The 23,382-nt window shown below is 41.9% G+C and overlaps 1 protein-coding gene across 1 annotated transcript; it reads right to left on the bottom strand.

Annotated features, from left to right (window-relative positions):
- Positions 1–2,490: 2,490 nt before the first annotated feature.
- Positions 2,491–21,383, bottom strand: HMGCR (3-hydroxy-3-methylglutaryl-CoA reductase). The gene is made up of 20 exons (XM_075447070.1): positions 21,260–21,383; positions 17,929–18,124; positions 17,409–17,520; positions 16,763–16,850; positions 16,585–16,669; positions 15,001–15,106; positions 13,898–14,004; positions 13,351–13,467; positions 12,695–12,846; positions 10,797–11,041; positions 10,485–10,657; positions 9,822–10,016; positions 9,073–9,231; positions 8,772–8,929; positions 7,604–7,709; positions 6,481–6,651; positions 5,314–5,454; positions 5,048–5,206; positions 4,585–4,739; positions 2,491–4,433 (listed from the first exon to the last, which is right to left on the bottom strand). The coding sequence occupies exons 2-20, from the start codon at positions 18,091–18,093 to the stop codon at positions 4,379–4,381; spliced, it is 2,649 nt and encodes an 882-aa protein (XP_075303185.1). The 5' UTR covers positions 18,094–18,124; positions 21,260–21,383; the 3' UTR covers positions 2,491–4,378.
- Between the last annotated feature and the right edge of the window lie 1,999 nt (positions 21,384–23,382).

The raw sequence follows: 23,382 nt of genomic DNA, 5'->3' as shown, positions 1-23,382 counted from the left end.
GGCAGTGTTCAAGCCCAGGTTGGATGGGGCTCTGAGCCAAGCCAGTCTAGGGGAAGGTGTCCCTGCCCATGGCAGGGGGGTTGGACTAGGTGATCTTTAAAGGTCCCTTCCAACCCAAACCACTCTGTGATTCTAAGAGTCTTTATTTGGCTGTTGAGGATCTCCGCAGATACTGGTGCCAAGATTTAGATCTTCTTTTTTTTGTGCAGGCTCTGGCTAGGATGGAATTACTTGTCTTCGCAGCAGCCTGTACAGGGCTGTGTTCTGGATTTGTGACTAGCAGTGTTGACAGCACACCAGTGTTGTGGCTGTTGTTGAGATGGGTTTACCAGTATCAAGGGCTTTTTTGTGCTTCTTTCTCCCCTGTGCCCCCTGCGAGTGAGTAGGCTGGAGCGGCCAAGAGGCTGGGAGGGGACACAGCATACAGCTGACCCCGGCTGACCACAGGGATATTCCACACCGTATGGCACTGTGCTCAGCACTAGAAGCTCAGGGAAAGAATGAGAAAGGGGAAGGCGTTTGTGGTTACGGCCTTTGTCTTCCCAAGTAACTGTTAGTGCACCAAGGCCCTGCCTGCCCCAGGGAAGTAGGGAATAAATTCCTTATTTTGCTTTGTGTGCACAGCTTCACTTTACCTGTTAAACAGTCTTCATCTCCATCCACAAGGTTTCTCACTTTTACCCTTCCAGTTCTCTCCCCCATCCTGCTGGGGTGGGGTAAGCAAGCAGCTGGGTGAACCTGCCACGTTTTTCTAGATCACCTGAGTCCCAGTGGGAACGCTGCTGGTTTCCATAACTGGAGAAGAACCTATGAAAGCTGGGGCTAAAGCCCCCAGTGACCCCCTGGGTAGATTAAGCAGCAGACTGAACACAAACCAGGGGTTAAGATGGGACACTAGGTAATTTTGCGTTGTGTAACCGACTGCAAAAGCCCCTGAGCGCTGTGGATATAAGGTTAGCTGCAGCAGCAGGTCTCCTGCCAGAGGCTGGTACACCATGGTAGGCCTGGGGCCAGCAGTGATCTCCGGGCGGCAAGATAAAGTACAGAACTGTCAGTGCTCAGGGTTTCACTGGATGCACAGCACTGTCATTGCCTTACGTGTAAGGCAAGACGCCTCTGCCAGGAACAGGAGCTTCCCCCGAGGCAACAGGGTGGATCTGTGGAGCACAGAAACTGTTACTGCAACGAGGACGCTGCCTGAAGCCCAAACCATCATCTCGTTTCGGCAGGTGTCAACGCCAAAGGGAGAGCAGCAAGAGGACACAACCTCAAAAATAAGTTATGTCCCCATAAAGGTGGAGATGATGCTGTATCTTCAAAGCACTGTGAGTAGTAAGAGCTCTCACTCCAGCCCAAAAGGCAGCTGAAGGGAGTGGGTGGATTGACCACCTACCACAACTTTTCCCAGAGCTGTGTTCACCTTACAAGCAGGGTTCACGCCAAGGATGACAATTGTCCAGACAGTGCTGTGTCTAAACGCGCCTGGACACACTTGAACGCTCCCCTGGGAAAGCAGGCGGGCTCTCAGCTGTCCTCTCTTCTGGGCACCGTTGTGCCAGCTCTGCAGTGCCCACGCAGGGGCCCTTGCTGGCACACCCCCCCGTCCCAGCGCCAGGCTGCTGGTGTCTGCGTAAGCAGAAGCTGCTCTTCCCGTCAGGAAGATTAGGTAAGACACATCTGAAGCCATCTCACTACACAGGATTTTCAGCGTGTATGCAGGGAAACACCAGCCCTTCAGTTCCCTGAATGTTCTCACACATACGAAAGGGTAACCTCCGCTTCTGGTACAAAACCTGTAGTTCGGAGGAGACGGAAAAAAAATGCACACTGCAATGTACATCCCGTTGTAGACTGATGGACATTACCAAGGCCAGTCATGGAAGATGGACTACGGGTGACGAAAAGAGGGGGGAGAGGGAAGTTTTTTACACCTTTCCAGGATTTGTAGTGGGGTACTGACTACAGGCTTAACCACTTTGCTGTTAACCTGCACTATGATATTAAAAGCACTGGTAGGAATTTGAAATAGTTCTTGATGTGGTACTGATGGGTTCTTTCACTCTTCCAGCTTAACCTGTCTTGCAAGAATATACAGTACTGTATATTTTGATAAAACCACATTTTCTGGTGAAAGCAGTGTTTGAAGTTCAGGTAGCAAGTTCAGAGATTAAAAAGCACCTTTGAAACTTTGGTTTTGGTGGACATGTGAGAAACTGCCAGAAGTATAATTCAACAGTTTTCTGGAGACAGGAGAAATGCCCCAGCAGGGGGCTGCAGTGAATTAGTTCTCCTGCTTGGGCAAACTGCATAATTCAGCTTTGAGGAGAACGGAGTACAGGCTTCTGCAAACAAGGCGGGGAAGGCCCGGTGTCACAACCCCACTGTGTTCAGTACTGTAGGCCAGTCGTCCTTCCCTTAACCCTCTTATGTTGCCTGCTAAGGTATGTCACTAAGTCGTGAAGTGAGCTTAAAATATCACAATTAAGCCAATACGTTTTCCATTGTTTTACTGAAACTGAAAAAGTAGCTCTGTACCAAAATGTACACAATTCAGTAATAATACAAAATGTTAATTCTGCAAGACAGAATGTCAGTGAAATCCACCAAAATGAACACTGACCCACCATTTATTGCCAGATCAGCGTTACTTTAAATAAGATCACTGAATGAACATAGAAACAAAGTAATTCCAACTTTCCTTAAATAAAATGGTAGCTATTAGCAACAATACTGCAGGAACATAAACATTCATATTTACATGCTATCATAACATATCTAGCATGTAGTATGTCTTCATGCTTGCACATTAGCTTTATGAGCTCATTACAATGATATTAATGTATTGATGTACTACAAAACAACTCATCATAATTTATATCAAATTAGCACATCAGAGGAGCACCTCTGCTGATCACCCCTTTAGGAATGCCGCCGCATTCCTGTAAGAAACACAGTCCAATCCACTGACTGTCTCCCCCCCCAACAAACAAAAAACCCCAAACCAAACAATCCCCATCATCAAGCATATTAACAATTCTCCTCCTGTGATTAACTAGGCAGGGTGATGCATTTAGCAATATTGCCAAAGGTGAATCAACCAGAATACACCTGGGTTTTCTGTATTACATTAAGAACACCTGAGACTGCTTCACTGGTCCAAGTACAGTATTTTAATACAAAAACTGCCTGTTGCAATAACATGTCATTTCACTGAATCCCCTTAATTAGTACTTTTCATTGAAAAAAAGGATAAGATTTCTTCTTAAAATAAATATCCCCCCCTCAAAAAGAAAGTTTAAAAGGTATTAAACCATAAAAAAACCCCTAGTGTTAAAGAACAGTGTGATTTTCTGGCTTCATTTTATCTCAACTTAAGCAGTGGATACACACCTAATTCCTGGGAAATAAGTGTCAAACACTTAAAAAAAAAAATAATGAGGAATATACAAACACACTGTACCTTAAGAGACATCTTCTAAAAGAAGTGTAAACATTTGTTCTTGAGTCCTGCTGTTTGAATGCACTCCTATCACAAAAAGTTTGAGAAACTGCATTTGCTTAAAATTGCTGGCTTGTCTGACACATAATTGTTTTCGGAGTTAGCAGTTTCAAAATCTATTTTTTCTACCTGAACAAAATAACAGAACAGTTCAAGACACTGTTTTTCCCTGCTTCAGTACAGATCATATTTAACAGTTCAGAATTTTATAGGTCACAAGTTTTTTGAAAAGGAATAACCTAAATTGTGGAGTTAAAACTGTGAATGCTGCTTAGCTGCTTCATTAAGTACTAGACAGAGACAGATGTTTCTAGAAAACTAGTATGATTCAATAATATTCTTATAGCCTAAGACTTAAGTTTTACATGTGAACAAAATTAAAATTTGGAGTTCATGGAAAGTGTTAGGCTTTCCAGCACTTTAAAAAAACATGCTTGTCTAACCAGAAAACAAAGATGGCAAGGACCAGTGCATTCAAGCCAAGTTTAGACCATCTTTTTTTTTTTTTTTTTCATGTACAAAGTACAGTACATCACTTTTCACCTTGGTAGTTACCAGGAGCTTACCAGTCAAAACAATCTCAGCTGTAAAAACGTAAGACTGACCCTTCAGAAAATGATGTGTAAGAGTAAGAATTCCAAAGCCATATTCCAGTCATCTGACCGGACTTCTTTCATGAAGCCATCTCTAACCACTCAAGAAGGGCAAAGGCGTAAGTAGTCTGATGCAAGTCCGTTGATCTGTCAGTCTGTCTTACATAGACATGACTGAGTTGAAAGTGACTTTCATTCTAAACTTCACAGTTTTGGTTTCTTTTTACCCCCCTGTGCACCTGGTCAGTTGCTGGAACAATTCTTCATTTCAAAGCCGTTTCAGTATTCAAGCCGCCTTCTTAGTGCAAGTCCCTTGAAGATCTTGTAGATTTATTTTTGACCTAATAAGAACAGTAAGATGACTACACTGGATAGTTAAAACATTACACTGCTATTATATGTTGCAATTATCCATGTAATTATTATTGAATTTTGTGTACTTTGAAGAAGGGCAAAACAGCAGAGAAAGACAAGAATTTTTCCATTTCCTACCTGTTGTGGATCATGTGGCTTTTGACTAGATGCCCAGCTGCAAGAGCTGCCATTAGTGATAATTCCCCTGCCATCACTGTAGCACAAACAATTTTAGCAAGCTGACGGGCATTTTCACCAGGGTTATCCTGGCTTGCACCTTGAACCCCTAACATCTGGAGAGAAAAATATGCAACATTATGCTATGAAATCTAAGTAAATTTACGCTAAATTTAGTACTAAAGTAATTCTTTCCAAGTTATCTCCAATCAACTAGCTTTAAGTCTCTTTAATATTAAACACCTTAAGCTTTAGAAAGTAGATACGTGGAAACAATTCAGTAGGTAATTCTAAAATTTTCATTTGAAATCCACCAAGTTTCACGAGGCCCCATTCCCACAACATTACTCAGACACAACATACACAACATGAAAGCAAGCTTTCATTTAAGAAGCTAAAGTGCTTTAAAATTTCTGATTTATACCTGCAAACAGGCCTGCTGTGGGAGCAAGTTAGTGCCTCCTCCAACCGTTCCTATTTCTATAGAAGGCATTGTGCAGCTGATGTACAGGTCTTCATTGGTGGAACCAGTTCGCTCCATCAAAGTGATGCAATTAGAGCTGCCCACGTTCTGTGCAGCATCCTTCAGATCAGGAAAGACAAGCAAAACAAAACCAGAACAGTCAACTAAGTGCTCGGTTAAGAATTACTGAACTAAGTAAAACCTGAAATGGTGTAAAACAAACCTACCTGACCACAGGCAATGTAGATAGCTGTCACGATGTTTGCTGCATGTGCATTGTAGCCACCTATGCTACCAGCCATCGCAGAACCCACCAAATTTTTGTTTATGTTGACTTCAACTATATCTTCTGTAGTTGTCTTCAATACCTAGACAAAGTGATACACTTAGTGCACGTTCCTCAGGCAGGAGTAGAAATACTCTGTTTGCAGTTAATAAGACCTTGCCCCTTGTCTGCTTCCACACGGAATTTGACTCAGTCATTGTCCTAGATACCTATTTCTATTTTTGTTCAAAAGGACTCCTTTCAAATGCAAGCTGCGTTGTCCAGGTAACAATGAGAAGTCAGTGCGAAGGGTCTGGACTTGCACACGCCTTTAAGAAAAACTCACCAGCTACCTTCTTCATTTCAAATTCTCACTTATTTTCAGAATGAAACAAACAAGATCAACTTGGCAGAAATAGTCTATTAATTCACCTTGACATGATAGCAACATTCCTCCCAAGTTGCTCCAGACACTAAATCCTTCCCAGTTTTGCTCTGCATAAGAATACGGAGCTAAACTGAGGAGTTCAAACAGAAACCACCGTGCTACGTTGGTAAAACACTGTGCACAGTAATATCAAATGAAGTAGCACATTTATACTACACGGACTATATTTTGAAACCTTCAGATAAGATATTTACACTGAGTTTAGTATAAAAATGATCAAAGAAAACAAACATAGCACTATGCACATAATTTGAGATATTCCAGTGTAGTAGGAATAGCAACTGATCACAGAGAGCTGCACAAAAAGTCCACAACATTGACAAAAATTTTAAACTTTATGTATTAAGAGCTCAATGTAAGCAAATGTAGTGATGTGTGTGGTTGGGGAAAAACATCCCAAATTTAGCTAAAAACTACCCATGCCCGTTACGAAAGGGTTGGCTTCCCATTACTACTCTTGAATATGCATCACTAAGTAGATGCACATTATGCCAGAAGAGACAATGAAAGGAAAAAATATCCACCGTCTCAGGAAAAATGGCTTATCCTACAGCAGTATCTGAAAACACATCGGAATTACCCTTAACTGGAAAACAACTTCCAGTTAATATTTATGATGCAAGATGAGTTTGGTAAAATGTATGTATTTTTATAAACAAGTAAAAGAAAGCAAACACTTACTTCTCTAACAACCTTGGCTGGAATGACTGCTTCGCAGACAACAGACTTCCCTCTTCCTTCTATCCAGTTTATAGCAGCAGGTTTTTTGTCTGTACAATAGTTACCACTAATAGCTATAACCTGGAGATCAGGAAACTCTTCGTTCAACCTTGACAGCGCTTTTTCAGTACCCTGTTAGAACAGAAACAGATAAAAGGCGAGTATTTCATTATGCCTGCAAAATAAGTTACTCAAGCACAGTGGAATAGCAAGATTAGGTTAAATCTAATCAGATCATCAGTTACAGCTGAAGAAAAGAACATAAACTCAAGAAGGAACCTGAAACAGGACCCACAACCCAATTACCACTATCTTTTTTTCTAACCACTTTGGGAATTCTATGTCGAATAACTGGTTCTTCCCAGCACATAGGGACTCCCTGGATACATTCTAGGTGAATGGGCATATGCTTACCATACTGAAGATACAACATCAACCAAAGTCAACACTGCAGGCATGAAATGGATTTATTTTGGATGCAGTGGAAAAAGCTTCTCTACTCTACAAAATCAGACAAAAGGTCTACTATAATTTAGGACCTGACTATGACTAGACCCATTTATGTTATGGTTCTGATAGACTTAAATTTTATATAGAATAGGCAACTGTTATTACCCTCAAGCAGCACAATGCTTCCCCCCATCTATGGGTCATCTCTCCTTCCACGTTTGCATAAAAAAAAAAAAAAACAAACAAAACTAGAGAACACCCTTCTGTTGCCATTGACTAGATTCCTAATCCTTCATTTACAAGGAAGTGATAAACAAAGTAATAGATTAATTACTGCTGGACAAAATCCTTGGCCCAAAGCAACAGAGCAACCAGCTTAACTTCCATATTATCAAGAACAATTTCTTTAAATAATAATAATAAAAAATTAAACTACACGGTTGTTTTTTTCTTTCATTGTTCTCATCTTATTCTTGTTTACACTTGACAAGGTGAAACATTTTTATTGTTTTATAGCACTGCAAACAGGACTATGTCTTACCTTTCTGTCTTCACATGCCACGTAGGCTGTAATTTATTTATTTTTAAAAGAAATACACATTTATTAAAAAGACTTAAGGGGACAGGTCCTTACTTTTGAAATCATATTCATTCCCATTGCATCCCCTGTTCCAGACTGAAAACGGATATAAAGGTTACGACCAGCCAAACTGATAAGAAGTTTTTGTAGGCGGGCAAACCTGCAAGAAAATGTAACTACTACTTATGGTCCTCAAAGGAAAAGATTGAATTAATTTTAAACAGCAAAATGACAGTAAATCATTCCAGACAGTGCTATTAACTACACTCTGTTCCTCCTCCCTCAACACAGGAAAAAAAACCTTCAGCTACCATGCGCATAGTTCTCTTGAGTAAACACTTTAAAAATGTTGACTGTAAAACTGTTCACTGCCTTTTTAAGTTTTCTGTTGCTGGACTTTATGAAATAAAGTACCCTGAAGTGCTAACATAAATTTAACTCATTTTTGTTCCTTAAAACATCTGACTACCAGGTATAAACCAAAAATAAGACATTTGGAAATTATTATGTCAGTTTTACATCAAGGCAAAACCCACACTATCTTCAACAACAGCACAAGCTCCACGAGTCAAACAAAAAACAAGAAATACTGCATTTAAACAGCTGCATGAGTTGATTCTGGCCGAAATATACATATATCCTTGACTGACACTTGTAAGACTGCAAGAAACAAAACTGGTAAGGAAAACTCTCTCTGAATCTTCCTAAATAAAGCAGGCAATCATAAGTCTTAGAAAAAAAAGACCCTAGGGCTTGAAATAGATTTATTCTTAATACTGTTTTACGTCTTTTAGCATTTCGGTTCTAGCATTAGTTTATCCTATATTCTCTGGAACCTCACAAATTAATTATTAACATTAGTAATATTATCTGAAAGGCTAGATTACTTTTTGCATAGCAACTACTAAAAATCCAAATAAGCTTTTATGTTGATTTTTAAATGCTTAGACAAAATAAATAATGTATTAAGTATTATGCAATGGTAATGTATTTGTTGCTAAGATAAAGTTGTTTACCACTTATCACTGGAAAACATTTATGACTAGCCTTGGTACATAGCCAGGGTGACTTCCGTTCTTTTAGATTCACACTACATGGAATAGCCAAAATGAATATGTAACATCCTGTATTGCAGTATGCGAAAAAAAAACAATTAGGAGCTTTCTATAATCCACAGAAGTCTTATATCAGGAAATAAGGCTGGAATAGCCATTGTACTAACCTACTTGTGCTGTCAAAAGCTTCCTTCATTATTGTAAAGCCTTCAGGGCTTTCAAGCCAAACTTTCACTTCTGCGGCCTGGCAGGCAGTGGGCAGCCTCACCACAGGTCCTCGAGTCATCCCATCTGCCAGAATGCGGCTACTTGCTCCTCCACCAAGCTAAAAAATCAAAGCAGAAGAGAAACAAAGTAAGATTACTGAAAGTGAATTTTAATTTTTAAAAAGTCAAAAACATGCCTTCTATCTCGCCAACTATGTTTTATAATATAGAAAGTTTTTCAAGCCAGTCAAACAAGACTTACACATATTGCTCTACATCCTCTGTTTGTGCTTGCTACAAGACATCCTTCTGTTGTTGCCATTGGCACCTGAAACTCCTTGTTATCCAAAAACAGTGGTCCTGCTACGCCTACGGGAATGGGCATATATCCAATCACGTTTTCACAGCAAGCTCCCATAACCTTACAAAAACAACACAGAAGGTATCATTAAGGTTACACTACAGTGATATGGTAAAGCACATTACATACTATGCCTGTGACTACAAGAAGTCATCTTAGCAAAAAACCCACAACCCTACCCACAGAGCAACCCATCCCCTCCTCAAAAAGTTAACAGCTACGGCTACCAACAGTTAATACTGTTCAAGTCTAGTATTTGGCACATGTATTAAATATTATTAAGTCTCAAACACTATTAAAAAAAAAATAAGTTAAATAAACTTCCATTTTAACTTGAGCTCAAGGTAATATTATCATTCAGCTGAACTCAGGCTCCATATTATTAGAGTTCTGCATTTTGGAGATAAGGCAGCTGCATACGTTGGTAGGAAATATTTTCTGGATGAGCTACAAAACTTACCCACCTCCCTAGGCTTAAAAACATCAAGAGCAATAAAAGGTACTGCCTTACGTTTGCCATTTTTGCTTTTTCCCTTCTACATCAGTTTTGACCAAGCTCATTGTTAATACCTATGTATCACTTGAGCATGTATTTCATGTATTTGGAAAATGGTTTTACAGTGAGTTTTGCTTGCCTGCCTTTTACTTACCAAAGAATAATTGTAATTCCTATAAGGAAGATATTGCAATGATGAAGGTTCAGGGAGTCTCTTAGACAACATCTGTCTGCGAATGGACACACCTCGCTCCTGAGTTTCCATCAGGGTTTCCAGTTTGTAAGCAGGAATATGTTTAGCATTAACTAAGCTGATAACCTCAGCATCAGTAAGGAATTTTGCTCCCTTCTGGAAATGGAAAGGGTGGTGAGAGAAAGTACAGATTCTTTTGGTGAAAATCCTTTTAAATGTTTCCAGGCAAAAAAGGGTTAACAACTTTTATTTGACATTATCAGAGTACATCTCAAGGAACCAACTGCCAATGTCAGGTTTTACAGTAGGCCAGGATATGATAGAAAACTTCTTATTCAGACATCCACTTATACATGTACACGATGAAGCTCCAGTGACTCGGTATGTCACGAATGATGAAACTGCTCCCCCACCCCCTCCGCCCTGCCTGACTGGAGAAGTCACTTAGGAAAGTTTTGGTTTAGTCATGACTCCCCATCCAAGTTAATAAAGCCATATAATTTTCTGAACAATTACATTACAATCAATATGATCATTTAAAAGCTGGAAAATCAACTGTAAGAATTCTTAAAACAGATGTTGCAGTACAGGTTAAAAAAAAACCCCAAAGCTATTTTTCCATACCTCTGCATTTCCAAGTATACGAACACACTCCTCAACAGAACGTGGTTCTTTAGGTAACTCAATTTCTTCCTCTTTTCCACTAAGAAATGAAGAACTTTCAAAAAGGTTGCAACTGCCAACTACAAACGTGGGCTTGGTTGATGACTCTGCTAATACAGGTTTTATGACTTCGGCTGCATAAAGACAATTAAAATGAATTTTGGTTTACAAAATTCTTAAGTTATTATTCCAATTACAACATGCTAACGCAGATTTCACTATTTGTTCTGTATATTTAGGAACAGGTTCAGACTTTAAAAAGCTAAAAATTACCATTTCCGTCTTTGGGAACTAAAGCTTCTTCTACTGTGTTAGATTTCTGATGGTTTTTCAGAAGTCCAGACTGCTTCCTGCAACAATTCTCAGGGACTTTTTTCTGGACCATCACTGGAGATGTTATGGGATTTTTCAGTGAGAGTGTGGATTCAGTCTCTGCTTGCTCAAAGAAAATATATTTCACAGCAAGGAGAAAGGCTAATCCAAGAGTGATTACTTGTTCAATGTCCATACTGGCCATTCTAGAATAGAAAAATGAAATGGTAAATACATGGTATATACAATTTGTTGTTTATAACAGCATTCAGACATCCCTTTGCTTTAGAAAGGGTAGTAGTTTCATCATCATTTATACAGAAATTCCATTCAAAAGACCTTTTCTACCAGGACACTCAAGTATGCTACATCAGGGTAGAGAAATCATTCTTTCTATTATTAACAACATAAGAATTTTCACATCATTAATATTTACTAAATCTCAGCAAAAACGCAGTTCCGGTAAGAGAAATTACTGTAAAATAATTACCATGTAAAAGCTACATCAAATTGATTTAACACCTAACTGTCAACGATGAAGCAGAAAGTTTCAATTATCATCCTCTCTACCTATAGCAACTACTATGATGCAAGCTGAGCTGCTAAGGTGGGAGGGGGGGGAACTAAAACAGACAGTTTGAGTTTTCAGAAGTAACACGGAACCACAGGTGCCACTAACTTCGATTGAGCTGCAGGAAAAGCAAAAGTGCACTTTTATGTGAATGGTCAGAAGTTCTGCATAAATAATCAGGGCAGTCAGAAAATTTATTTTCCAGTGTGCTCTGAAAGGTGTCTGAGAGCTAAAGAGTTGGGCAGAGAGGAACCTGATTAAGTTTAACAAGAGCAAGCACAGGGTCCTGCATCTGGGGAGGAACAACCCTATGCACCAGTACAGGCTTGGGGCGGACCTGCTGGAGAGCAGCTCTGCGGAGAAGGACCTGGGTGTGCTGGTGGATGACAGGTTAACCATGAGCCAGCAGTGTGCCCTGGCTGCCAAGAAGGGCAGTGGGACCTGGGGTGCATTAGGAGGAGTGTGGCCAGCAGGTCGAAAGAGGTTCTCCTTCCCCTCTACTCAGCCCTAGTGAGGCCTCATCTGGAGTCCAGTGCTGGGCTCCCCAGTTCAAGAAAGATGAGGAGCTACTGGAGAGAGTCCAGCGGAGGGCTACAAGGATGGTGAGGGGACTGGAGCATCTCTCCTATGAGGAGGCGCTGAGGGAGCTGGGCTTGTTCAGCCTGAAGAAGAGAAGGCTGCAAGGGGACCTAATATATACTTACAAATATCTGAAGGGTGGGTGTCAGGAGGATGGGGCCAAGCTCTTTTCAGTGGTGCCCAGCGACAGGACAAGGGGCAATGGGCACAAACTGAAGCAGAGGAAGTTCCGTCTGAACATGAGGAAGAACTTCTTCCCTCTGAGGGTGACGGAGCCCTGGCACAGGCTGCCCAGGGAGGTTGTGGAGTCTCCTTCTCTGGAGATATTCAAGACCCACCTGGACAAGGTCCTGTGCAGCCTGCTGTAGGTGACCCTACTTCGGCAGGGGGGTTGGACTAGATGACCCACAGAGGTCTCTTCCAATGCCTACTGTTCTGTGATTCTGTGTCAGTGCTAGTGGGAAAAGGCAGTATTTTGGTGCATATAGGACAGCTGGCTCCTGATCATGTTCTTGATTACTTCAACGAGATTAGACAAATGGCATGATATCAAAAAATTTCTTATGAAATGTCATCTCTGGTTCCAGGAAATCCTAGATTGGTCAGATCTGCAAGTCTGCAAGTGTTGTACCCTAGGACGATAGGTTGGCAGCACTGGAGAATACACCCCAGTCAAGGCAACGCACTCTTCTTCTGTGAAATCGCCTACCGAGAAAGGTAGAACTGCCATAACGAAACATTAGGTTCAATTCTCTTCGGTGCATTCTCATCCAATCCCACTGAATTTTCTAGCGTACTGTTTTGAGCAGCTGGTTCCGCTATCCAACGACTGTGGGCGTGAACAAGAACCAAACCCAGTGACTGCATTAAAAACACAAAACAACACAACAAGTATTAATTTTTCAACAGTAACTAGGTGTCTAACCTACTAAGACTAAACATTTTCTTTTGTCTGTTCGGTTTTTTGGGGTCCTTTTTGTTTCCCATGCCTCAAATGTCTACAGTCAAAGACTGATTTTCCACACCTCTCATTAACACTCTTTCTGGCCTGTCAGAACACTCATAGTTTTGAACCCATCCTACCACATCCCTCCTCTTGCTCAAGTACTCAGCAAAGGACGATCAGGGTACTGTAGGGGTAAGAGGGAGGGAAATAGTACACATGAGAACGCCCTGAGTGTTTGGAACAGCACTGGCACAGGCAGGAAGACTTTAGGGGTAGATGCAGGGGATGTTACTAAAAATTACCATGGTGAACTATATTAATGGGATGCAGAATACAAGTCTATGGAAAACAAAAGCTTTATTCATTGCACCAGAACACCTTACTGATTGCATAACCACAGGTGAAAGAGAGACACAAACCATAATCATTTTGACCCGCTGTGTTACAGGATTTGGTTTATTTTCTTCTTCTTCCAGAACACGAGCAAAATGGCTAAGCTGCCATATAGGGCGCCCTTCACGACTCTCTCTCGAAAGCTGCAAAAGTAACAAAATTTAAGAATGGGTCTTATTTAGTACACATTAGAAGAACCAAGAAGTGAGCTTCAACATTGTACTTTTATTTGGTCATTAAGAAATTACTACCAAAGGAGTTAGCCTGCAGTCTACTGTTTAGCCAACATTATACTTTAAATAGTGAAAAGCCCTGGAAAGCCAGTAATTTACAATATAATTCATTTACTTTGCTTTACAACACAACTCATACTGTAGAGTGTGACTCATTTACAGTGGCATTAACAAGTTACTGTTATCAGCTCAGCCACCATAACTCTTTTTATGCATTCCTTCTGTTCACTTTGTGAGGAAGACAAACATGCTGGCCTTTAACTCCGTGAAGAAAATGTATAGCCTACACGCAGCACAGGTCTGCATACTAAGCTTGACGCTGTCTTGAAGTTGCTCTTACCTCTAATACCAAGGACACACAAGCTGGAAAGAAGGTCATGAAGACAAAGTAGTTGGCAAGAACAGACATACAGCCAAAGCAGCACATAATTTCAAGCTGTCGTACACCTACATAAAAAAGAATTTTTTTTACATTTGAATATGGAATGGACTCTCTATATACTTGAGGAATTGCTGCAGAAGTAAGAAAGAAACTGTTACAGTGACACTGCAGATTACAGAAGGAACTCTCTAGATTAATGAAAAAAAGGCATGTTAAGCCATAGTCATTGTGTACTAGCTTATTCTATGGTATGGCATTTACAGAAAACTTTTAAAGTCTCATTGTAAACAAATACAAATTATTACAATTCACCAAGACTTTATAGCTTCACACTGAAAGCTTGAAACTCCTCACTTACGTAAGCAAAGAACAATTATCCGACATTATGCATTGAAATCCCTTCTGGAAGATAGCCAATTACATGTTCAGGCAGTAAGAAACAGTATATACCCCACCTGCTCTTTCACAAGCTTGGTATCCAGAAAAGGTCAAATAGCCATGTCACGCATGCACTACAGAACTGCTTTAGTAAACATGGAAGAGCTAACAGTATAAATAATTAAAAAAAAAAAAACCAACAAAAAAGCTACACCTAAAATGAGAGGTTTCTTCCTAGATGTGAGCAGGAAAACAGCTTATTAATACACAATAGCCTGAAAAGGTCCAAAACAATTTGAAAAGCAAATGCTTTGAAAGATCCCTTTAAAGCATGCAAGATAGTTCAAAAAAACACCCACAAGACGTTAGCAGGAATAACGGGAATGACAGAAGGTCTCAATTTTACAAAAGCAGCTGCACAGGAGCCTGTTCCTACCACACAATGCTCGAGGAAAATTATTATCTTTATTTCAAATGTCTCTTCAACACGTACATATTATTCATATCTGCAAAATACTAGTAATATAGGCTAGTAAGGAAGGTAAATAAATACCTAAATAAATAGATTAAGTCACTCCACTCTCATGGGTAACACCCATTATCTGAAGCTCTCAATATCCCAATGTCTTTTAAATAATCTTTTTTAACTGGAAGGATTTAGATCCTGGGACTGTATTTCTTACCTGACATAGTACCAACACCAATCACAAGACACTCCACAAGTGCATCTAGTGTAAAAGTAGGGCCTAAAATTGCCATTCCACGTGAGATATTTTCTCTTACTTCATCCTAAAAAGAAAGATTTCTGTACATTACCATAAGGACAAAAATCAAATTAAAGAAGTACATGTAACACAATTAGTACAAGATCAAATTGAGTAATATTATGGTGATAAGGCCTTATAAAACATACACTGAAAATTAACTATGAGAGGATACATTCTTTAATTGCTTTATTTCCCATAATTGCTTTATTTTCCCATATTTTGACAGTCTTTATTTACACAAGATTATTTATTTTGACTCATTTCACTACCTTTGGCTCATCAGTATTCCAAGCTCCTACAACACTGATGCGCCCAGACTAATTAAGTACATTCAGAAGCCACTTATGTCATGGCATTTCAAAAGTTCTCGCAACCACATATCTGTACCCTACCTTCTATTATTTTTTTAATTTGATTATTTAACTCTCTAGAGTCAGCTGACAGAAAAGAGGACATAAAAGACACTAAAACTTTCCCTGAGGGGGGAGGGAGGGGATGTCACCCAGAAACCAGGCATGACAAACTCTACAGGGTCTTGCTGCTGTTTTTTTGTTGGCAGTGGTTTTGGGGGGAGAGAAGCTATAGGGAAAAATGATTTGTGAAATACTTTCTTGAACATGAATAAAAAACTCTGTACTTGCAACTATAAAACAACATACAGCACACTATAATATTATTGCATATATAGAGAATGTGCAATATACTCTCATACACAATATATTAAAATATAATATACAATATTTTTGTCACAATTAGTACGCTCAATTACCCTATGCAGTATTTTGCAGGTATACATTAATTTCACTAAGTGTATTTGTATTTCACAACTTAGAATATTAGGAAGAAACCATGACAGTGTATGACAAGCAAGATGTCCTGCCAATCCTTCCTGTTGTGCTGTGTTAATCGCACTAGAGCATGAATGCTTCTGTCTACACATATGCTATGTTTGTTCTGCTAATATTTTGTCTAGAAATATGCTTTTTCCAGTATCAGCATTTAACATTAGATATTTCTTTATATGCTGCTCCTGAGTCCTCGAAATGAACTTTCTTCTGTCAAGAGGTCTTCCAGGGAAGACTTTGGTCTGGGAGCTCTAGCCTCCTTAACACAGCTATAAGTACTGCTGGTTTGAAGTTCTGACTCTATGAAGTACTCATACATACAATTCACTTAGTTCATCTGATTATTCACACTAATTTTACACTATTATTATTCTCTTGAACACCCATCTGGATTGAAGACAAGAGAACACAGAATCTGGATAAAATTTGATCCTTTTTATGTATCAACAATATGGTATTCACCTGTATGTCCCTCCTGCATTATTATACAACGGTTTGCCTTGGAAGGAACCTTAAAGATCATATAGTTTGAAACCCCCCTGCCTTGGGATAATGTTCATCCTTGATCATTAAATTCAAAAGGTCCATTACAAAAAAAACCCCAAACCAAAAACAAAAACGCAAACAAACAAACAAAAAAAACAACCCCCCTGACCTGTGAGTTGGAACTGAGCGCAAATTTGGCTAACGCACTTGCTCTTGACAGATCAATCAGGAGCAGGAAGAATGGTAAAGCTTCACTGAAAAGAAACAGAAGTATGTTAAAATTTAAAGTTTATTGTACAGGAAAAAAAATTCAAGGAAGAAATCCAGAATAACAAATCATTACTTACTTTAAACCTGTCAGTTCTTTATCCAAGAAGTGAATTACTACTGTACTAAAAACAAAACTTGAGAAGATTGTGAAGAGGCCAGCAATACCTTTAAAAAAAAGAGAATTGGAAATTTTTGTTTTCTATATATATATACATATATATATATATATATAAGGGGACGGGGGGGAATAAAAAAATGTATTCTTGGGTCAATCCTAGAGCAAACAAATAACAATTCTCATCTGTCAGAGTGCATTAACAGCAGTTGAGAGACAAACTGAAGTACACAGTATTTTTCTACAGATGTTTAAATCTAAAATTTGTACTGCATTCAAAGATTCTAAGAAATAAAAGCCACAAATCTTCTCATTCATTATCAGCAAAAATTAAAACTGGCTTAAACTGCTCTGTATTTTAAGTGTTTCACACAATAAACAATTATTTCCAAGAATTACATTTCCACTGTTTATATAATCCTAAAGAATCTGTCTTAAAAAAAATGCACTTTGATCTATGCAGAACATTTATTCTGCTATCTAGCAAATAATTAAAATAACTCTGTTCTGTACATAAGTATTAAAATTCTAGTTTTATGAACAATTTATATTTAAAAAAAAACACTATTAAAATTCATACAGCAAATACAAAAAATCACATACAGTACCTAAAATGTATTTTGACCCAAGCTGCCTTAGGTTCTGAAACTGGAAATATATATAAAGGATTGCTATACAGCGCGTGATTGTCAGGATGATGATGTCACTGCTTAAAACATCCTGTTTGAAATACAAAATGATTTAGTTAGCTTTTACATTAAGTAGTGACTTTTTGTTAAGTTTCAGCAAAAAAAAAAAAATCCATCATCAGCTGCACTAGAAAACGAAGTTTCAGAATAAAATAACTACCACTGCTAGTCTGCCTTAAAAAATTAAAATACTGCAAACAGCATTAATATAAAACCCTTGTTCATTAAATACTGTGCAACTGGAAGTTAGATTTAATGAAAACCTGTAGTGCATCACTGCTTGCATACAGTTTTGAGATCCACAACAGGAAAAGAAAGCAACAAAGAAGTTTCTGCACGGTTACTCTACCCCCAACATCACAACCCAATCTTATTCTGCAGAAAACCCTGGCTCTACTGATTTAACAGTAAGTACTATAACATGAATGTAAATTCTTACTTCTTCAAGTTTGGGGCACTCATAATTCCAGCCACAGATCTTATCATTCCCAGTGAACATCTTCATGGACATCATAGAGATGGTGAGGGTCACTGTTCCCACAATGACTTCCCATGGATGAGAGGCTACAAAAAGGCCATGCATTCGAAAGAGTCTGGACAACATTTTCAAGACTGTTTTTCTACAATTAGAGAACCTGCAACAGAAGAATATTTTGTATAAGCAAGTACGAGATTCAGGGAAGAAAAAGACAGAGCTCTATAAATTTCCGCAAGTCATGCCTCAGAAAAAAACACCCAAAACCAGTTAAGTAACAGATGAGTAAGGAAACTAATCTTCACCTTTCAACCTTCCACATAAAACACACTTCCTTCTAAACTTCTGAAATATAATACTATCTGCTCCTGCATTCTCATTTTTTTTTAATACACATCTCCCTTGTTTCTTCAAGGTCTTACTAGTAAGTCTCCATCACCCTCACAACGTCTCTTAGTATCTTCCTGTCACACAATTTTGATACCACTATGACTCCAGCTTTTTGTTTTCACCACCTACGTAAGCACTTACTAAATTCTGTTCCTTTCTTCTGCTCACTATTCCTATAAAAAATATTAACTTGATTTTAACCATATAAATTACCAGCTAACCATCGTTGGTTATGCTCAGCTTCAACAGCAGGAATTGCAATGTTATGTTCCTCTGACTGTCTTCTCTACTTTCTGCTCAATACTCATCAGTGGTTCAATTTAATCACCCTCAAAACACTTCCTTCTTCACCTCAAGCACGAGTCCTTCTCACATACAGTATTCTGCGACAGATCTCTTGTGCCCAGAACAAAGTCCCAAGTTATCGAAGCATTTCATCACCCGCTTTGCTTTCAACAGGCACCAAACATTGAACAGAAAAACCTCACGCCTCTCTTTCACATAACTGAGAATGCGGATGTGCTGCACGTCCTTCAGTTACTAAAACCACATCCTACTCTGTCTGCTCTCTACCTTCACACAAGTTCATCAAGGCTGTTCATCTATGTTCCATACCACAGAAACAAAATGCCATAAAATTATCTCTTAAATACATTAGTACTGGGATTTTGCTTTTCTCATTGCACAAAAATCAACAGCTTATAAAACTCTGTGATGAATGTTAACTACGTAACAATATCGTAAAGTTCAAAAGATGCTTGAATAGTAGCCTGGCCTTTCAGTATTTACACGTATAAACCTAGCACTGTAAAGATTCCCATAGAGGACTGAGGGCTCTACACACTGTCACTTCAAAGTGGATAAAATAATTCCTTCATGTTGCCCTAAAAGTAACAATCCACCCATCAGGCTCCCAGGAAGACAGTCTTTTCAGTATTATTTATTTTGCTTGGACGTTCAAAAATGAAGCTCATTCAATGGAGAAGGTAACAGACAAGGCAAATCTACCTGCTTAGTGTTCCTGAAGACACCAGAATCATCTTGGTTTCCTATCAGCGCCACTGTCAATCACACAAGCACCACCTATAGATTTCTCTTTATACTCCCACAGCGAAGGTGTGGCAGGATTGTCGTGGCTCATGGAACCAAATGGGGAAAATTACTGAGAGGACTGCCTTCCTTATCAACAGATTATTTCATTTCCTGACAGAAAGCTTTTTTTATTTAAAAAAAAAAAAAACAACAAAACCCAAAACACCAAAAAATACCACAATAAAAACACTTGTTTTAAAGTCAACATGACCTTCTGTTTTTCCCTGTGTAATACAACCTACATACTGTTCTGTAAATTTATGTTCTTGCAGAACTGTTGCAAAGTGGTATTAGTTTTTCCTCAGCAGAATGGAAGATATCTTCTAACTAGGAAAACTAAAATAAGACACAGCCAGAGGAGTACCTCAGTGTCAAAGATTTTGAAACAACAACAAAAAAAAATAGAAAAGGCATAGCAGCGTCCTATGAAAATATGAATACTTTTGAATACCACACTGTTCCAGGAAAATAAGAATTATTACTCACTACATGACTATTATATAGAATCCTACCAGTGCTAAAACTAGTAATACAACTCCTAAATTCTGACAGTTTGAATTCTTATCTAGGCAATTAACACATCGTTAGCAGAGCTAGAAAGATTTCAAAAACCTTTCTTCATATACTACTTTTCACATTTCTGAGCAAAATCAGTAAGTGCAAAATGCCTTCACATAAATCCATTAGGGAAAAAAGCATGAACTTGATTATGAAAATACTTATCCATAACACCGACTATTAACCAAAGCTTTATAATTAACTGCTGCTATGAAATACAGGATGCCTTACTGCTGATCTTGGGTTAACTGAGTGCCAGTAACGCCTAGCCTAAAAGGATTCTTTAAAGGCTTCCTGTTTATTTAACCTGCCTGAAGTGCATGGGGGTTTTTGCTATGCAAATTGACATTTCTGGAAAATATTGATGGAAGATTGCATATGCTGATTCTGCATTACTGAGTGCTGTAAAAAAAAAATCAATGCATATAATGAGTTCACATTTCTAGTTCTGTTTAAAATATCTGTATGGTTACACAGACTCACAGCTTGAAATTAGTAAGACGTAGCATTAAACATAAAGCTTATTAGTAATGTGATTTTGTTAAATTTTGAAATGGTGGTTCAGAAGGGATGCTTTGTAAATTCTCTCCATGCCCTGTTTGCCTTTGCTTCCTGTCAGAACTTTCCAGGGGACCACTAAGGAAAGCAACGCGTTCCGGGAACCAAAACAAAACGCGAACAGAACGACCGCGGCCCCTTCAAAAACCTCCCCCGCCTGTCAGAGGCGAACCCGCCCGGCCGTGCGCGCTGCTCGGGCCGCTGACCTGCCACCCACCTGCTCCAACGCCCGGGGCTCGCCACCCGCGCCCCCGCCCTCCCCAGCCGGCCCCGGAGACGGCCCGCGCTGCGCCCACCCGAGGACCGCCCGGCAGCACCCGGCGCCAGTCACGCCGCCTTCCCCGGCCAGCGCCCGGCGTGCTCGGCAGGCTGGCGGCTCCCCCCCCCCGCCACCGGCGCAGGCCCTCAGACGGCCCAGGGAAGGCCGAGCTCCTCCCGGCGGCCGCAGAGGCCCCGGCGGGCGGCAGGGCACCCGGCCCGGCCCGGCCCGGCCCACGCCGCGGGGCCGCGCCTTCCGGCGCCCATGAGGCACCGAGACGGCGGCTCTGACCTCCCCCGCCCGCAACCAGCGCGGCCGCCGCTCCCCGGCCGACCTCCGCGGCCGCAGCCCGTCCCCTGCCCGCGGAGTACCGGCGTCGCCACGGCGGGCTGCCCGCGCCGCGCCTGCCCGGAACGCGCCCCCCCCGCCCCCGCTCACCGTCCCGGCACCGCCCCGCCGCCCGCGTCCGAGACCCGGCTCCTTCCCGCCGCGCCGCGCACTGCGCCGGCCGCTCCGCTCCCTGCAAGGACACCCGGGGCGCGACGCGCCAGCCGCCGCCATCGCCCGATCCCGCAGCCAATGGCGAGCGCCCGGCACGCCCAGCCCGCGGCGCGTCACTCTCCGCGTCGCCGCGATAACCGCCCTCCGAGCGCCGCGCGGCTCGGCTCTCGATCAGGAGCGGGGAACACGCCATCTCGCCACGGCCTTGCCCGCCAATGGGCCGCCGCGCTCCCCTCTCCGCGTCTCCCGATTGGCCGCCGCCATGCGCCTCGTTTGCATACGCCGATCGACCGATAGGCCCGCCGCGCCCCCGCCGCCACGCGGCCTCCCCTCAGGGCTGGGGGCGCGCTCGGGGTCGCGGTGACCCGGCGGGCTGCGGCCCTGCCCCGGGGCTGACGGCCCTGTCGCGGGGACTGGCGGCGGCGACGGGCCGCTGCCCCGGTGCGCTTTACCACGGCCTCAGGAAAACGGCGCAGTAATTCACAGCGCTCCCGCCCGCGGAGGGCGGCGGTGCTTGCGGCCGTCGGCCGAGCGCTGGGTTCTGCTCTTTGAGGCGCGGGGGGTCCTCACTGTGTTGGGGCGCTGAGGTGCGGCACGCTTATCCTTGGCCGCAGCACCTTGCTCCAGTTCTGCGCGGCCATTTTGTGCTTGTGGGTCTGAGCTACTGCGGGCCGGTGCGTTTAAATGCAAAGAAAATGCCGACCGCAGGGATTTGGCTGCGGATGATCCGCAGCCCGGCTTTTCCAAGGCTGCTTCTCACTCCTGCCATTGCGTCCAGACACATGTGTGATAGCTCCACGTGGTACTGCGCTGCGAAGCCTTCACAGAATCACAGAATGGTAGAGGTTGGAAGAGACCTCTGTGGGTCATCCAGTCCAACCCCCCTGCCGAAGCAGGGTCACCTACAGCAGGCTGCACAGGACCTTGTCCAGGTGGGTCTTGAATATCTCCAGAGAAGGAGACTCCACAGCCTCTCTGGGCAGCCTGTGCCAGGGCTCCGTCACCCTCAGAGGGAAGAAGTTCTTCCTCGTGTTCAGATGGAACTTCCTGTGCTTCAGTTTGTGCCCGTTGCCCCTTGTCCTGTCGCTGGGCACCACTGAAAAGAGCTTGGCCCCATCCTCCTGACACCCACCCTTCAGATATTTATAAGCATTTATAAGGTCGCCTCGCAGCCTTCTCCAGGCTGAACAAGCCCAGCTCCCTCAGCCTCTCCTTGTAGGACAGATGCTCCAGTCCTGTCATCATCCTTGTAGCCCTCCGCTGGACACTCTCCAGTAGTTCCTCACCTCTCTTGAACTGGAGAGCCCAGAACTGGACACAGCACTCCAGATGAGGCCTCACTAGGGCTGAGTAGAGGGGGAGGAGAACCTCCCTCGTCCTGCTGGCCACACTCCTCCTCATGCACCCCAGGTCCCACTGCCCTTCTTGGCAGCCAGGGCACACTGCTGGCTCATGGTCAACCTGTCATCCACCAGGACACCCAGGTCCCTCTCCACAGAGCTGCTCTGCAGCAGGTCCGCCCCAAGCCTGTACTGGTGCATAGGGTTGTTCCTCCCCAGGTGCAGGACCCTGCACTGGTCCTTGTTGAATTTCATCAGGTTCCTCTCTGCCCAGCTCTCCAGCCTGTCCAGGTCCTCCTTAACGGGAGTCTCAAAAGGTAAGCTGATGAAAATGTTTCCTAAGAACTCCACTCCAAAGTAGCTGTTGTCAATGACAAAACCATTCATGCCAGCTCGGTCTTTTAGTGTGTTGAATACATTTTTCATTCTCGTTTTCAGTGTGGTGCTCACACATCCTGGTAACTTACTACTGTCTGTCCTCCTTCCCTGCCAGCTCCTTTCTTAACACTCACGTTATCTGGAGTATCTCACCTTTATTACCCAGAAAGAGTAAAGTATTACCAGTGAGATTTCTGGAGTCATTTCATACTATGCACAGCAATTGCTATAATTGCGTATGGATATGACCAAGTCAAAGCAAAATACCAATCTGTGTACAGCTGCAACCATTATGCATAACTGATACATAATTTGATGTTTAGCATCTTGCTCTGTTTTCCA

Source organism: Opisthocomus hoazin, chromosome Z (assembly GCF_030867145.1).
Source record: "Opisthocomus hoazin isolate bOpiHoa1 chromosome Z, bOpiHoa1.hap1, whole genome shotgun sequence".
Classification (NCBI taxonomy): domain Eukaryota; kingdom Metazoa; phylum Chordata; class Aves; order Opisthocomiformes; family Opisthocomidae; genus Opisthocomus; species Opisthocomus hoazin.
The sequence above is the reverse complement of the archived record's forward strand: the minus strand, read 5'-3'. Positions and strand labels throughout refer to the sequence as shown.

Bases quoted from the DNA above. Each gene is read 5' to 3' on its own strand.
- HMGCR (XM_075447070.1), bottom strand. From the start codon at position 18,093: ATGTTGTCCAGACTCTTTCGAATGCATGGCCTTTTTGTAGCCTCTCAT. The intron at 17,521-17,928 runs GTAAGAATTTAC...TATTTCAAACAG, and splicing joins AGTGCCCCAAACTTGAAGAA to GATGTTTTAAGCAGTGACAT. The intron at 16,670-16,762 runs GTAAGTAATGAT...GTTTCTTTTCAG, and splicing joins AAAGAACTGACAGGTTTAAA to TGAAGCTTTACCATTCTTCC.